Here is an 18811-nt window from a genome sequence, read left to right as displayed (position 1 = left end):
AATACAACACGAAACATTAAAAATAATTTCAATTGCATTTGAATTGCGAAGATCATGGGACTGCTTTTAAATTAGCTGTAGAACTGTTGCTTTCCGAACAAAAGATATTTTGATAGACTGGAGAGCTACAGTGGCACCCACTGAAAAAGAAAATATATATATATATATATATATATATATATATATATATATATATATATATATATATATATATATATATATATATATATATATATATATATATATATATATACTGCACACAAAAAAATGCGTGCGCTGGTTCTCGATTTATTTTTCCATGTTTTTAACTTGTCACATCAAAATATTACAAACATGTTCTAAAATAATCTTTCACTGTTTCCATTAAAAACATTCTATATAATTGTTGTTAATAGCCCTTCAGCCCCTTCTGGCCTCAAAATTGAGATCATATAAAATGCCGTCTATTTATGCTGCACTACAATTTTGGTTTGCAAGATAATTTGGTCCAACGCACTTCGTGCAATGTCAAATATAAGCGAACTTCATAGAGGAGGTAGGGACTTTTATAAATCTTTTTCACGTTTGAGGTAAGAATTAGAAAGAATTATTCCTGAACTAAACTCAACTTTTCGTGCTCAATAAATGTACTGTTTTAACAATGGGTGGCGCTGTAGCTCTGGGGCCTGTCAAAATATTTTTTCGGAGAGCTTAGTCTGGTCCTGATTTTTAAAAAGAAGGCTAGAAATAACTTCTAACGGCAAATAATAATTTTTTGGTCCAGCATAGTTTTTTAACCTATTTCAACTATGCTGAATCCGAAAAAATACGCTGGCCTTAATGAAAATGGCATTAAAGAGATCAAAATGGCGATTCAAAATGGCGGACATCCAATTTTTCTAATTTTCTTTTAATGTCGTTCAAAATGGAGAATTAATGAGTGAATATCTAACTGAGTGTAATAAAACTATAAAAATTATAATATGATGCTAACATTATTAGTTAAACTCAGAAAATTTAGTCTTTCTTTCACTTAATTCGAATTTTCTCTGATTTTTTGTCTATTGTTTCTATATTCCGTTTTGCTTAGGATTTTACATGTGCAAATATCCTTACACTGCAGCTTTGTATTTTTCCCTCTACATCTCACTATTGTACAATTGAATGATAGTGCAGCTGTCAGTTAAAAGTCAAAATGGCGGTTCAAAATGGCGGATATTCATCTTTTTCTTCAAATTATTTAATTCTTAATGTCGTTTACACAGGAGGAAGGATTTGTGAATATTTTACTGAGCGTAGTACAATTATGTAAATTAACAATTAAACACTAATTTGATCACTTTAAATCGGAAAATTTAGTCGTTTAAATTTGAAATGTGTTAAATAGTTTAAAATGGCAATTCATATGACGTCTTATCACTCGAATTTCGAAAAATACCCAAACTGCTTAATTCTAGTTCGTTTTGCAGAAAATAAATTACAGTTTTTTTTATTATTCATAAAATAATGTTAAGATATGCAATGAAAGTTGGAGGATATTTTTGTTAATGACTTACGATTTTTATAACACGCATCTTTGTTTAATTACTTCTATTGTTAAGATAATTTTTTGACGACAACTCCGAAGTCATTTTACCTTTTACCTGTCTCACCATGCTTCTTCATATAAAAAGTTAATAATATCAAACAATTATTGCTGTTTTGAGTACAATATGAAAGTTAAGCTACCCCAAGAGCAGTATCCCCCGAGCATTAAGGCGAGTGAACATTCGGTTGTTGGAAATTATTGATCTATTTTTAGTCCAGTATAGAAAAAATATAAATGTTTATGTTCACGTGGAAGGTCTAGTGCAACATAACTTAGTATGATTTTTAAAATGATTGACCACGACCATTTATAGGGCTAGTAATTGTTACATCATATAAATCTGATTGATTGATTATTGTTTTTTTACGCCGAGTCGGCAATATTTCAGCCATGTTTCGGGGGCATATAAATCTGAATACATTATAATACATCAAAATATAAACATATATATTAAGAATTATCAATATAATATACGTAAACCATAAATTTTCTTGATTATCCAGCTCTGATTTTGTGTCCCGACATTTGCATTTTGTTATTTTCAGTCAAAAATCCATCTGCATTCTCAAATATTTCATGCTGTGAATGGATAATTTTGTATTGAACAGTGTATATAAATTTTAAAAAATTGAAATTTATAAAATCTGAAAGAAGAAAATATTTGTGTTCAATTCCCCTCATTTCTTGATACAACCTTACACTATTCTAACAAAGAAGTGTGGATCAAGTTGCCTTGTAACGTTCTTGAAGTGTTCAAGAAAATGTTGTTGTCAAGAGAAGTGTTGACTAGATCGAAATCAGGAATGGCTTAGGCCTATTGGTACGAAAGCTTGTAGGTTACAGGAATCACGAGGAATCTGCAGGCGCTCTTAAATTGTATTATTTTACAACTTTTCTCACCAAAATATGCACACAATGTGAATTCAGATGATCAAGTTTGAAGATTTTGAAGATAGAATGACCTTTCTACCCTAAAAGATAACAAATCTATACGATGTCACAAAATAAAGAGCTACATGTCTTGAATATCAGAGATTATTTTTATAACCCCCGCTTGAAAAGTGGAAGGGTATAGAGTAATCGGTATGTCCGTCCGTCCGACTTTTACGCTTTGGGGTACCCATCTCTTATCCGCAACTCCTCTCATACCACTGAATGAAATTTCACAGAATCTTTATTACATATTCCCATTGTGACCTACTATTTAACTTTTTGATCCGACACATATTTTGGGTTTCCCATAGCAAAACATGGACATTGTCATTATATTCAAATGGGAGACCGGGGTATCATTTAATGAGCTAATTGCTCACAGTATCTCTAGTTCATTTTGCATATGGTTTTGTAAAACAAAATAGACTTTTCACATTTGAACATAAATGTGTTGTTCTTGAATGTTGGTTGATTGATTGTATATTGCTAAACGCCGAGTTGGCAATTTTTCAGCCATGTTTCGGCGGACTATCAGTTTAGACAATCGGTTTTTGAAGGATTTTAGTTTCTCTGGTGGCCCCCAGTGAGCTTACTTGTTTTCGAACTCCAGAGAAGCGATCTTTTACATGCCAAGGGGGTTGCCATCCTTGACACGGGGCACCATGTTACTTGAATGTTGAAAATACCAAAATTCCGAAAACAGACTGAAACATATAGCAAATAAAGCTGGAATAGAACATGTTAGGGGATAACACTAAGTTCTTATAAGTGCTAAAAAGCTAGAAATCGAACAAGGATTTCTTCAATTATATTTGATGGTGTGCCGAGGGATGTTGAGGTAGAAGTGCGAGTTGATAATGACAGGTTTCGGGAGTGATTTTAGGTGGACAGGGGCTCAAAGGCTTTGAAATACATACGGTCAAATTTGGAAACTCTTAAGTTTGTTTTAACTATTTCCAGAAAAGAAATGAATCTTTTCAAGTACTTTTTGTTCATATTTAATGGACTAATCAATATACTATACATACTATGTATATTAAAAACAAACTGTAATTTATTTTCTGCAAAACTAACCAGAATTAAGCAGTTTCTATGATATTCGAGTGTATCAGACGTCACTTTGAATCGCCATTTTGAGCTAAATAACACATTTCAAATTTAAACGACTAAATTTTCGATTTAAAGTGATCAAATTAGTGTTCTGTTGGCATTTTACATAATTGTATTACGCTCAGTATGATATTCACAAATCCTTTCTCCTATGTAAACGACATTAAGAATTAAATAATTTGAAAGAAAAGATGAATATCCGCCATTTTGAATCGCCATTTTGACTTTTAACTTACAGCTGCGCTATCATTCAGTTGTAGAATAGTGAGATGTAGAGTGAAAAATACTAATCTGCAGTGTATGGATATTTGCACATGTAAAATCCTAAGCAAAGCGGAATATGGTAACAATAGACAAAAAAATCAGAGAAAATTCGAATTAAGCGTAGAAACGACTAAATTTTCTGAGTTAAACTAATAATGTTAGCATTCTATTATCATTTTTATACTTGTATTACACTCAGTTAGATATTCACTCATTAATTCTCCATTTTGAACGAAATTAAAAGAAAATTAGAGAAATTGGATGTCCGCCATTTTGAATCGCCATTTTGACCTCTTTAACGCCATTTTCATGAAGGCCAGCATATTTTTTCGGATTCAGCATACTCGAAATAGGTTAAAAACTATGCTGGACCAAATAATAATTTGCCTTTAGAAGTATTTTTTTCTATAAATCGGACTAGACTAGCTACAGTTCTGTAGCTACTTTTAGATACAGGTCAGTTAGTGCAGGTAGAATTCAAACTTCTTTCAGTACCATTTTTTACCCAAACACTGTCCTCATACTTATGAAACATATAAATCAACACGCCCCCTTCCCTCATTTGAATATGTACAAGATATTTGGCCCCAACAAAGAAACAAACACTCTTTGTATTCGATGTTACCATCAACAGACGCTAGATTGTCATTTTTCTTTCTCTGATTAAAACAAGCATTTGCTTTTCTCTTTTGGGTATGAATGGTTCTTTTCGGACACAGTAATTAATTTTTATAGAATCCTGTGTTTATCTTTTTTATCAAATGTATTTATCTTTATATTCAATAATTTTAAATTTTATTTCATGTTATATATATATAGAAGTAAGTATGTCTAAATACTTTACATTTTGTTTGTTTTACGTTCGATAATTTTTCACTCATATTGAGACACTACCACTTGCCGATGAAGCTAGCTACATGTAGGTCTATAAATTTTTAGCCATACACAGCACGCAGAACCATTGAGCAGTAAGGGGTCGTTTTGTGCAAGAACCTACAGCAAAATGGGATTTCGGTTTATAATGGCCTCATCAAAAAAGTTCATCTCAAAATGCATTCCGCAGGAACGTGCGACGCAAGGAATCAACACCTTACTTTGAATCTCTAGAGCAAATTATTTTAACAACTGCGCCACGCGAGTGACTCTAAGTTTTTGTGATTTTGATTTGACTCAAATCTAATTAAAAATCAGACATAGTTTAACGAGCTACTACAAGAAAAAAAACATGAGGAACGATATGTTTTCACACATCGATCATTGTTATTATTATACCATTGTGTATGTATTCATATGTATTCATTCATTTTAATTGTTTTATTAATTATTAATAAAAGCCACGCACATTTTTCAAGTTCAGTTCTAGTGATGAACACGTGACCAACTAAATGCTGATAAATTCATGAAATTAAAAATTAATGTCATTTGAAACCGTGATATCGAATATCAAAAAACTTTGAATAGCATTTAAATACCATTATTTTTCCCTTTACCAACGTAAAAATATGAGTTGCATGTATCTGGTCTGACAAAACTTTTTTCCATTCTAACAGATCATTTTTACTTGTCAGAACAAAAAATGTCTGACCGTGATTTTTTTCCGTACTGTTTTTTAAACGAAGTGTTGTTCTGTCTCTTCATTGCTGAAACAAATTGAAAGAAGTTGTGTAAAACCTCAGCGTTTAAATTTCTTTTGACATTACATGTATTTCACAGCTTCTTACCCTGACAGCAGACAAAAGCTCTCTTTTAAATCATTCCGACCATTTCCAAAGATTTTCCTAAATCTTGTCTTTCCTTTAAATGGCATGGCCATCGAACCACTTGGTATACATGTATAAAGGAGAGAATGAACTAAACTTAAGTAGCAAAAAGTTTACTATTCAGAATAAACTTTTAAAAGCACTGGGGTGTAGTGAAGTCAGCCGAGGATTGTCAATTGATAAATGACGAAAAACAGGGACTATTTTTTAATCCGTAAAGTAAATTAATGAGTCATTTCTAGGAGATATGACAAAACTATGCTATTCACGTTAAGTTAAATAAATTCAATTTAATTTACTTTCAAATCATTTATGAACATTAGATTAATTCAGAAAAATGAGATGGACTATTTTTATTGCGGACGTTTCTGCGAGTTTATATAGATAGGTGCGAGTTTATATTAAATATCACAGGGGAGTAAATAAGCCGACACAGAAGCACCACGACAGCCGCTATATAATTCATTGTAAAATTGCTGCGCTAGAAATCGCGTGGCGACCATGGGAGATTGAACATAGTTCAACTCCCAATAAATTTTGGATAGATGTTTATAAGTCCTGGATAATGTTACAAAAACTTTGTTCGATGTTGCTGGTGACTCAACACTATTTTACAATCCAAATTTGCATATTGGTGAAAAACCATTTCATGATAAACAAATGTTTGACAGCAACATTAGACAAATTAATGCTATCATTATTAAGAATGGTTCACTATTTTCTTATGAGCATTTCTGCAGCACCTATCCAAATATAAAGGTTAATTTCTTAGAATTCAGTAGTATTGTTCATGTGATAAAGGATTGGATGAAAGATTCTGGTCAGGAAAAACAATAAAAAAGCTCACTTATGCCACAATTATGTCTAATATCTACAAAGTAATGAAATGTAAAAAATCAAATGCTATTATGAAATCCTTATTTAAAATTCTTCTGTCGCAGCAGGTAAAATGTGTTGGAATGATATTTTAGAAGTTGGAACTCGAGAATGGAAAAAAAAATTCACAGGATACCCTGTAGGGTAACAAAAGACTGTAAACTCCAATGATTTCAATATAGGATTATAAACAAAAATCTTAGCAATAAATTCATTTTTATTCAAAATTAGAAAAAAATGACTGTAAATTACGCAGTTTTTTTCATACTGAAGATGAAACAAAAGAACACCGTCTATGGGAATGCGATAATACACATTTTTTCTTGACGAATTTGTGCATATTTTTGAAGATATAACTAGTCTTATGATAAATGTTACTAAGAAATCTTTTATTTCAGGATTTATACTGCAAGGCGCACAAAGAAACCTATCAATGTACAAAATGCAAAATCACAAATGAAATTTCACTATGAAACACAAAAATTATCTCTTATAAAAATGGTAAAAAGGAAAAGTTTGATACCCAGTGGAACAGATGGAATCTGTTATTGTCTTAACTTGAACCTTTACCAACACTCTCTCACTCTCTCTTCCTCTCTCTCTCTAATTCTTGCTCTCTCTCTCTCTCTAATTCTTGCTCTCTCTCTCTCTCTCTCTCTCTCTCTCTCTCTCTCTCTCTCTCTCTCTCTCTCTCTCTCTCTCTCTCTCTCTCTCTCTCTCTCTCTCTCTCTCTCTCTCTCTCTCTCTCTCTCTCTCTCTCTCTCTCCGTTGTTCTCGCTCTCTTATGATAAAAAAACATAATTCTGTTTCTTTTGAAATATGTATATAATGCTGTATGTTGTGTAAATAAAAAAAAACATAAGAAATTTTTGTAAGATCAGGAAAAGAAACCGTCATTTAAAAATGTGGCCAATCAAAGTGAATTTCTATATTCATTATCGTCTCATTATGGTTTACTAACTAATCAGAACAATTTAGTTTTTGGAAGAACCATAGAATAGAAGTTAAAGACAGAAAATCTCCATATAATAGTACCCATGTTTGAGAGAAGGCACATTCTAGAGAAAAAAAAACGACAATATACTGTCGGTCACATGGGCATAAACAAGGATATCACAAAAAAGGAAGTCAATTATATTGACCGGGCTTTAACAAAGATGTTTATAGGTAAATTATTGGCTGTAAAATATGTACCAGAAAATTTTTTACTAGCCAGAAATCCCCATTGAAAATTTTTCAGCATGAATTACCAACGGATAGACTAGCAACCGATATTATAGGGGAATTGCCATTGACAGAATCTGGAAACAGATAGGTCATGATGACATATAGATCTGTGGAACATAGTTGACTACTCCCCGAACTATTTTAATTATGCTTGGCAAAGAAGCGACATCACCTCTAAACCTCGCATACAAGACGGGGGTACAACGAAAACCCATTCCACAGAAACGTATCATCTGACGTTAAAGCATAAGAGGAGTGTTTCCAGAGAGTCTATGCTGCTTTAAAGTACATGTACTTGAATTTCGCGGGTATGTTAAGGCATCACATTCGGCGAATTAACACTTTTTTATAATTATGTAACACTAATAAATCGGAAAATTCAAGGATAAAACTTTTGCTATAATTATGCATTGTATAGACTTCAATGGGACTTATACTACAGGAAGCACTTCACCATGACGTCACCAAGTGACGTCTATAATTAGAAAATATGCTTTAATGAAAAAGTAAAAAGTTTAACACTACCCCGGGGATAATTAGTTTCAATTTGTAATGATAGTTATGCTAAAACATCTCTGTACCATGAAAAGTGCTGCTAGAATCGTATTGTCCTATTGTTGAAATAATTATTCAACAATTTCGGACGAAACCTTCCCAAAATTTTTACATTTTGTTCTTAACATTGAAAAAAAAGCATCAATTCCCGTAAACCATATGATTCTAGCAGCACTTTCCAAAAACAAAAGAATAAGAACTTTAGATAGAAACAAAAATTATGTTTCAATGTATGCGGCGTAGTGTTGAACTTTTGCATCTTTATTGTTACGAACGACAGAGGAAAGGCTGATCGGGAAGTAAACACCACGAAGAAATTTCAAAATTATATTACCATACCTTATTCATACGCTTTAATCCCACAAAAATCACACATGATATTCATTCTAAATGCTTTTAAACTCCGATTTCTTGTGTTTGTTTACATCAATTCTTGTTACATTTCACTTTCACTCTGCTACTGCATGATCAACAGTAATGACGTCACGGGTTTGGTATGTAACCCCTGTGATAACTACAGAGGCCCAGAAACGACAAAATTCCGTTTATATTATGCATCTGCATATTTTGATTCATTTTTACGGCCTCAAATTAATCTTAGAAATTATTATCTCTAAACCTCACGTTATATAGCTTACTATGACGTCATACATATAGGCAAGTAGAATATTTGGTTGTAACCTTAACCTACTTGCGTTTTTTTTTTAAGTGTATGCAAAAGCTTAATATCCTACTTCGATAGATCTACATGTAGTAATGAAAACATGTTTGCTAATGCATGAATACAATTTATATGTATAAATGATTTTATGCAGACGAATGTACTGAAAAATTCATATAATTATGTTTTATTTCATAAAATACTGAACCTTTCGGAGACTTCATGTAATTTTTCCCTATCAGGAGCCCCTTAATCGTGAAATCTCCCTTGGCGCAATCTCATTTGTTGATATAGATTGCGTGCCCTTTGTGGCATCATTTTAACAAGAAGTAGTCTGTATTTTGATATATTTTTTATTGATTTTAACTCTGGTAACCCTGTCCAATCTAAGACAAAAAGACTACGCAGCACAGTTAAGGTTACAGTAAGGAGGCGGGGCCTAATTTGTACGGGAAATGTTTACTATGACGTCACACATAACATAAGGTCTTCAAAATACCACAAAACGACATTATTTGCTATTTCAAACAGCTGGATAGCTGTATACTACATTCAAACTTACTATTACATGCAGTTTTGTCGTTTGTTAAATCCGACGTATAAACGATACATCGATCGCAATGCACTTGTCAATGTGACGTCATCTCGCAAAAATGACGCAGTTTGTACACCGTGAAAGACTGATCAAGTCACATTTTGTACAATGAAAAATGTCTTTTGTTCTCAAAAAATATTATTTGCAATTTAATAAAAGGTCGTTAACTTGCGAAATCTATTTTACTATATTATTTATAAACTGTCCGTATATTCTCTAGACAAGCGATACTGTCATGTATTTGTATGCAGATTCATTGAAAAGGTAAGATAGAGGGGCCCTAATAAATCGATTTATTGCAAGGGCATACCCTCAAAATATCTTTTCAAGATTTTACACATAATCTCAAGAAGCATTAAGATATTTGAAAAGTGCTGCGAACCTCTTGAAATCTCGCATATAAATTAATTATAGCTATATTTAATGTAGTTGACCAGCAAAATATTCAACCTGCCGTCCAACAAATTAAATTTTACCAATTAAAAAAGGGAATCTATATAGGTTCGCAGCACTTTTCACAAACTACATATAGTGTTGAAAAGGATTATAAAATAAACTAAGATTTTTAACTTGGTTATGCCCTTGCAATATTGAAATTTATAGATGACCTCTAAACTGCAGCTATAATTGCCCAAGTCATGTGACGTCGACATCACATGACAAGTCTTAATAAAAAATCTAAATTTCCCCAACATGTAGATTTAAACCACATTAACTTTTTTTGATATCAGTGAATTCCTAACAAGAATCGCCCATCCTAATAAAGTATGTATTTTTTATCTTTAAAAATCGCCGATTTCCATTTGTAACCTTAACTGTGCTGCGTAGTTTTGACCTAACTAAGTTGCGATGACAAGCTGGATGCTTTGACGTGTTTTCATTTTGCTCGGTAGGTCGCTATATAAGGTAATCTTACTTTTATTGCAGACCAGAGGACCGGGCTGCTCTATACATATAAGTTTTAGTGTTGGTATATGGGGATTGGGGTGGGAAAAGTTATTCAGAATTAAAGGTTTTCTGAACAATGAAAAGACTGTTAAACAGAATGTTCTTTCACTTTATAAATTACGAGATACATAATATATTTACTTCCATAAAGTGAATCTGTAAAAATATATATGGTTTCCATATTTAATATATAAAGTTGTTTATCATTTACTATAAAAAATTACAGGTCCTTTTTTTAGAACATCGAATTTTACTTCTGGCATAAAACGTACTCTGCACAGTTCGTGTTTTATATTCTAAAATTGAAAATTAAATACATATTTAGATATAGGTTATGCATGTGCCTTACTTCAATTTATATTTTATGCAGCCAAAGTTTACTCTAGGAATTGAAGTTTAAAATTGTATCGTTTTTGTTTCACATTTATCCGAGCATAAGTTTTCCAAATATTCGAGACTATCGTTTCCATCAATTAGACGCATGCCTTTTCACACACATCGAAAGGTTTGATGATCAAGAGTCATTTCCATTGTTTACTTTATATATTTCCCGGGCGACAATTGGTGGTTACATCAATGATTTCTTGTTTTGATACATTTAAGATTACCATATTTTGCATCATGACATTTTGCGTCTAGAAATAGCACACAGTCACAGATATTTTGTCAAAAATAAGAAAAAGATATTTACCATTTTTATTACATTTTTACATCAATAATTTTTTCCATATTTTTCTTTGTTATAATTGTGGTGTCATTTGTTTTGATTTTATCATTTTTTTACGAGTATCTTAGGTACGAGTTAATGTGAAGGGGTTTTTTGGTAGTCTTTTGTTTTTCATGCAGGCTTTTCGTTTTTGGCGCCGACCTGTACGTTTATACCTTCTCTTCTTTTGGTTCCCCACGGTGTAAGTATCTACATCTTTTATATAACTATGTTTTTTATGATACTGTTGCATATGCAGTTCAATTCTATCCATTATTACCAAATATTTACATGTCATTTACTTTGTGATGAGTCGTTCGGAATTTATGCATACTACATGTGACTTGTCAATGTGTGAACTTGATCATGATTAACTCATTATGACAATTAATTGTACTATCGTTAAAGTAATTACACTTGAATGTTATCTGAATTAATATCTTAGATTTACTTGTTTACTATGGTTTAAAGTAAGTGTCATAATTGTCTTTAATTCGGAGGAGTGTGTTCCTTTTATGTTTTGTCATAAACTTTTGGGATGAAATCTGTTAAATATTCTGGATATAATTTCCATTATTATTTGAGATAGTATGTTTTGTGATTGGATATTTCTTTGATTGTGAATTTATGATTGTTTATTTTTTGTAGTGTTTTACTGCATTTCATCTGAAATAAAAGGGTTAGCTATCTGCGAAAGAATTCGTCCTTTCTATGGCAGAATAATAATAAAAGTTTAAAATAAAAATCTATGTTATATTTGTGTGGACTGGTTCCTTGTCTTACTTGTTGTTACATTGAGAACAGGCGCCATTGTTTATATTTCAGCGAGGCTGTGCAAGCTTTATAAAGATTGAGACTAGATTTAGTTTGTAGATTCTATAGTTTTTCATAATGAACGTGTTGTTAATTGGACATAGTTTCATAAGTCGGTCTTGACGTGCCTTCGGACACAAAACAGATTAAAAGGCGAACTTTGGCCTGAGGTTTAGCCAATGTGTCGTATATTACTATGGAGTTAGCGAGGAAACATTACGGAGGCTGAAGGGAGAGTAATATAAACTTTGTAAATGGATTAAAGACTTTTCAGCCTAGTATTATAATAGTGCAAATTGGTGGTAGAAATCATTATCCTCTCACGAAGGACTCGAGAGATAATGTAACTGGCTTGTTGGGGGTTAGTTTTTCTTTGTGTGCATAGCAAGATAGTGATTATTCACATGGTAATCGAAATATGTTGCTGCTTATATGCAATAATGATGTAATGCAACTGAATGGCGACTGAGTCGGGTGAACAAATAATGTCTTTTAATTTTAAGATAATTTGGAAAATAGTTAAGGTATTAATCTAAAATTATTAACATTTTTCTAGCTTTAACATTGGTTCTTTTACATTTTTGTTGTTTTATGTTCCTTAAAACTTGTTTTAGCATAAACTTCACAGTTTTATAAATTTTTTGCATCTGTCTTAGAACTTTTCGAATGACTCTGGTATTTAGCCTGTCATTAATCATTTGCAAAATTATTATGTGAAATAAATTCTGGTTGTTTATACAAAGACTGAAGTGGATTTTCAAAGCATTATTGAGTCTCGTAGGGACAATACTTCCAGTTTTTGGAGATCGACCTGGCCCAAGGATCACGAAGCATCTTAAGCTTAAGTCAAAATTTTCATGTTGTACTTAAATTTTGTTGAAGTCAAGCAGATGAAAATTAAAACACGTTTCAATATTGATTCACTGAATGCAAATATTTTAAATTTTGAGATTGATTTAATAGTTAATAAACATTTTACAGGTGATTGAAAATTTGACTTCAGTCTGAGTCTGTTTCATGATCTTGGGGCCTGGTCCTCAAATTATACGTTAGAATCCCAATGGGTATACCGATTGCATAACGTTATTAGCAGACCTATTGCTGTATTCACTTTATGTGATTTAATTAAAAAGAAATATACATGAAAAGAAAACAAAAACAATTGTCAAAGCCATTTGATTTATCGATGATTTACTGCCAGTGAACAATAAATAGCTATTTCTTAAATAGCCTTGTGGCAACGCACTTTGAAAAAATTTTTCCAAGTGCGTTAAAATTGGGACAAAATCAACGCACTTTGAAAAAAATTCTCAAAGTGCGTTAAATTTGGGACCACCTCAACGCACTTTGAAAAAAAAAATTTCAAAGTGCGTTAAGAGTCTACTTCAAATTACTTACCATGGACACATTTTAACGCACTTTGAAAAAAAAAAAACTTATTTTAGTAATGGAAAGATTTTATTTGTTATTTTTCTTTTAATAAACTAACCCTAATCCTAAACTCAAAAACAGAACTGATTTACTCACGTCGGAAAGAGGAGATGACGGGTATAAGATCCCTCAGTCTAAATCTTTATCTTTCCAATACATAGGTGTCGGTAACAAACGGGGGAGGGGAGCAATAAACCCCAAAAGGGTAAGCTGCATTTTCAATGCTTATACAATGTATATATCTTTCCAAAATAATGGGGGATTAGCCCCACCCCTCCCCTGGCCATTCGCCCGGTCTCGATTTCTATGCTATACTCAAAACATTTATATAATTATGTACTTACCTAACTGGTATGACGTTGAATACTTTCAATATTACATGAGTTAATTAAAACAGATGAAAACTAGAGTACAGTAAAACGCATGAGAGAGAAAGAATTTTCATAGTTTTGAACAATCAAATTGTCCTCTTTTTATAATGATAAATGCTAAGTTGCTTAAAGCTGTCCACTGTTAGTGCCCCCTTTACACCTTTACATCTTCTTATCAAAGACTCGAATTAAAAAAAAAGAAACGAATTAATGATCTTAAACAATCGTCACTCTTTTTTTCCAAGAACCTTTTCCCTTTTATTTTATCAAAACCTCAAATATTTAAGGCGTCAATATCTCAGATCCTGAAGTGACTTTATCATAAAATAGGTATCCAACCTGGATCTGTTATTATCATACCGATTATTTGTAGGAATATTGATCAATCTTTATATTTTGTTCAAAGTGCGTTAATATGGTCGATATTAACGCACTAACGTACTATTTTACTAGAAAAAGACGTTATTAGTGAACTAACTACAAAGGCTTACATATGATAAATGTGACAACCTTTAATTTTATCGTCGCCAGCTCCCCTACTTATTTAGCAATAAACCCTTAACACCTGCATATGCGTTTAGCACCACTCTGTTGATTCTTAGTACATACTCTACATACAATCATGTCTACACCTGTATTGCATAGATTTATCCAAGTGACATATGTCAAGGATATGGGTAAGTAAGAACATCTAACCGAGGTTTGATGAGTGATAGGGAAAATCTATTCTTGGTAAACGAAAAAGGTGAAAAACTACATCATGTAACAGATATAGGAAATTTATATGCAGCACATACGGTGAACATTATAGGTGATCTTATTTACATAGACAGTGATTTTAACATAAACAATCTATCAAAAGATAACATATCAAAGTGTACAATGATAATAAACAGACAGCTATAGAAACCACTTTGTGTCTACTGCTCCCCTTCCAATGGAGATCTACTTGCTGGAATGTCAGATTACAGAAATACAAGCAAGTTGAACCGTTACAGTAACAGGGGACACCACATACAGACAATGTGGCTTCACAACATGGGTAAGAAACTGTATAGAGATCTTAGATACATTACAGAAAATCGAAATGGAGATGTAATTGTGTCTGACTGGAATGGTATTGATCATGGTACTTTACTGGTGACAGAACGTGGAGGAAGTCATCGCTTCTCCTACACAGGACATCCATCAGAATCACGATTTCAGCCGCTTGGAATCTGCACTGATGTTCTGTCACACATCCTGGTTTGTGATTGGAACGCTGCGACTGTACATATGGTTGACAAAGACGGTCACTTTCTGTCTCTGATTCAGATACATCATCAGCACAGGATAAATAACCCATGGAGCCTAAGTTATGATGACAAAACCCATCTTCTTTGGGTTGGATTAAGGACTGACAATAAAGTGTGTGAATACAGATACATAGCCAGACATGACTGTATGACAGGAAAATGTGATGAAGTAAAATATGATCATCAGATAGGTAAACGTATTTAGATTTATGTATAGTTGTATATACAGAATGTTGCCATGAATACTAATACATTAATTTTTTTCAGTACGCAACTATTTTGCAAAAACATTTTTTGTGAAGAGATTAAAATTCTTAGCCTCAAAAAATGTTAGCTTAACAAAATAAATAATAAATGTCAATCAAACTTTATCCTATCATTTGGCGGTGTTATCTTCATAATTTCATTTTAAAAAAACTATTGATTCATGGGAAAACAAATTCTATCAAAATAATTTGAATGCTATTATAGCAGTATGCAGTATTTAAATCATTCTTTATGAGGTCTGGATCTAAAAGAATTGAATAATAGAGAAACTCAAGTTCTTATAAAAGGCAAAGACGACAAAGATTAACACGTGGGTCTAGCATTCAATATAAATAAAAAAGAAGGCAGAGATACACTAAACTTTTTATTAAATGTAAATGGTTGATTGTAATAAATAAATAATGTTTGAAATAAAATGCTCTTCTTCTAAACAGTTATCAGTTATTTTTATCTTGAATTTCTACAAACGAACGTATGTTGGGTTAGGACAAATTCATCCGTTGTGGTCGGATGACTCAGATGACGAAGCATCTGTCTCATAGACTTTTGAGTCTCGACTTCATTTCCTTGTCTGTTCTTCATATCCTTCTTTTTGATGATTTGCAAATTTTATTTTCAGACTGAGCAACTTCCAAAGTGATTTAGACGTAAATGCATGGACTGTGCTTCGAAAACCAATTGCCGCAAAAAAGACAAATAACTATTTTAAGCATGAAAATTGCATAATTAGTTGTAAAAATGGTCAGTGTTTAGATTTTCCCCAGTGTTTAGATTTTCCCCTTCTGCAATCAATGTATAAAAGAAAAATGCTTTGTAGCAACCGCAAATGATACAACGCCGTTTATGATACAAATATCATTAAGTTTTGCACTACAACAAGTTGACATGGTTATCCGGTTAATGATATAATTCTTTCATTAAGCGGCGGTTTAGCATAAGCAGTTGAGAAGTAAAAAATTATTGATCAATGCAATAATTTATGCTTTGAATTTAACTTTGAAATTTCAATTTTTTTCACGATGAATCCTCAGTAAATATACGCATCTCTCAATTAATTCTTGAACGTACACTGTATTTATCGTCCATAAAATATCTTTTCAAAATCTCCAGATTTCAAATACCACAAGATTTCTTAAATTCAACATCTTAAAAAACTTTTCATCTTTATACACATCCATTCCTCACGATGATTTAAAGTCAAGGCCGTTTGATATCATTGACGGCAGCTTTTTCAATAAAAATGAAATTCGTTGTTTTACTTACCTTGTCATTGGACACTTGCAAAGTTATTTTGTTAAAAAACGTTCTGATTGTACACAAAAGTCCTTTTAAGTTGACATCAAAAGATGCTTGAATTTCTGATTGACAATATCTATGTCGTTTTTGGACACCACATTTTTCAAAAATCTTTTGGAATTCCCATGGGTGCCAATTGCGCTCCTTTATTAGCAGACCTATTCTTTATTCATTTGAAGAAGAACTAATGCAAAATCTTCTTCGTGAAAAAAACTTTTGGTGGCCTTAAACTCGACATTTAGATTATTATATTGTCAATTATAGTAATTTCCATTTTTATGTCGATACGAAATATCCTGGTGATCTTGAAATAAAACAATCCACATCTGGATATTTTACTTGAAAAAGACGTTAATAGAATTCTAACGACCAAATTATATGATAAACGTAATGACGAACTTTTATATCGTTAACTTCCCTTTTTTTGCAGCAATATACATTGACCATATGCTTACGGAGTGTATATATCTCAGTTGATTCGAAGCACAAAGCATGCTCTTGGTATGAATAATTTCTAAAACAAGGAAATTATTGACAAGCAAGTTGATGAAATACCAGCAGTCTCCTGTGAAATAATCGTTTCGTAAGTTCTCTTGTCGATTCAATGACATTGTCAGAAAATACAATTTATTGATGCGCAGCATTCTTAAGGCCTACTATTAGAAATCAACGGAAAATAGACGTGCAAAAAAAGGGGGACTAAAAACTGAATTTATTTTTATTAATTTGTTTTATTATCACAGAACTCTTAAAAATACTACAAAGTTGTTGGTTTCTGAAGAAATTAAAGGTCTTGTCACAAGGATGACGTATGTGAAATATGAAAGTCCTAGCCCTTCTCGTTCGAAAGGTATGGCTAAGAATAAGCTTTTGAAAGATTCATGTAGGTTAAAATTCAGGCGTCATGTCAAACTGTAAAAGTTATCGGTTTCAGAAGAACGGTCTAGTCACAAGGATTATTTGAAGATGAAGGCCATAGCCCTAATCCTTCAAAAGTTATAATCAAATGTTTGCTTTTCAAAAGTAAGTCAAACTCTAAGGTTAAGGTTAAACTTCGTGGTATTTAAGATTGACTTCTCACAAAAATTACATATTTGAGGTATTAAACCCCTGCCCCCATGCCGTTATGGCTGTGGCCAAGGTTAAAGTCAATTATTATCTACCGTTCAAAAATTGTGGCCAAAAAAAAGTTTGATTTTTTATGTAAAAGTATGTACAAATCCAAGGTCCAAAGGTCAAAAGTGTTGGTCTTGTCACAGGGAATACACATGTGAAATATGAAAGTCATAGATTTCACTAAATCAAAAGTAATTGGCAAGACAAATTTGTGCAGACAAACGGATACAGTATTCAGGGAAATTTTCGTCCCCGTTTTATTTTCACCCCTTTTGTCCTCTTCTTAGGCAAATCAGAAACAGGACGAATTCAAATTACACAGCATAATTTCTTAGAAAGAACTATGACTGGGTGAGTTGAAAACGGGCAAAAGGGGCAGAAATAATACTTCATACGGTAGACATACAGACAGACAAACAAAAGGACAGACAGACAGGAAACGATAAAACCTATATGCCCTCGAATCTCTGATAACGGGGGCATAAAAAGGACATTAATGAATGAATTTAGGAAAAATGCTTATGTATGACAAAGGGAAAAATTTTGATCATAGAAACTAACATTTCGGTGACCTTTATGATATGTGCCACGAATAAAATGATAGTTAAGGACAAAATACCAAATGAGCCGTCCGATGCGAAAAAGGCCCTTATGTACTTTTGACGTCATATTGAGAAAAACGACGGTAAAGACAACGTCATAATATGCAAGTTGCAAGTGAGACATTTCCCAATTTTTTAACATGAACGTTATCATTTTTTTTTCATAATTGTGTATACGATCTAAAGCCATTCAAATATTTTTTAAAAGAATATCTGTTTTTAGCTCAGAGCTTAGTTTCACTTGGACATTTCCAATAATGAGCATAAATTTTGCTGAAAGATGATACTTTCCCCATCATACGATTTTTAATATCCCATGTTTACGTTTTGATAGAGGTATACCTGCATGTAATTCCGTATTTATCATGTACACTTCATTTTGAATGCTAAAACATCATAACCAAAGGAAAATTTTTCA

At 32.3% G+C, this 18811-nt stretch overlaps 1 protein-coding gene across 1 annotated transcript; it reads left to right on the top strand.

Annotated features, from left to right (window-relative positions):
- Positions 1-14774: 14774 nt before the first annotated feature.
- On the top strand, positions 14775-15303 carry LOC134274638 (uncharacterized; the record flags this gene model as incomplete). Its single annotated transcript, XM_062756910.1, has 1 exon — positions 14775-15303. A coding segment is annotated over exon 1 (529 nt), but the record flags the coding sequence as incomplete, so codon positions are not given.
- Between the last annotated feature and the right edge of the window lie 3508 nt (positions 15304-18811).

This window comes from Saccostrea cucullata, unplaced genomic scaffold (assembly GCF_032062105.1).
Source record: "Saccostrea cucullata isolate Sc308-1 unplaced genomic scaffold, CSIRO_AGI_Scuc_v1 ctg7819, whole genome shotgun sequence".
In the NCBI taxonomy this organism is placed as follows: Eukaryota; Metazoa; Mollusca; class Bivalvia; order Ostreida; family Ostreidae; genus Saccostrea; species Saccostrea cuccullata.
Note: the sequence above shows the minus strand (reverse complement) of the source record. Positions and strands in the feature narration are given on the sequence as shown.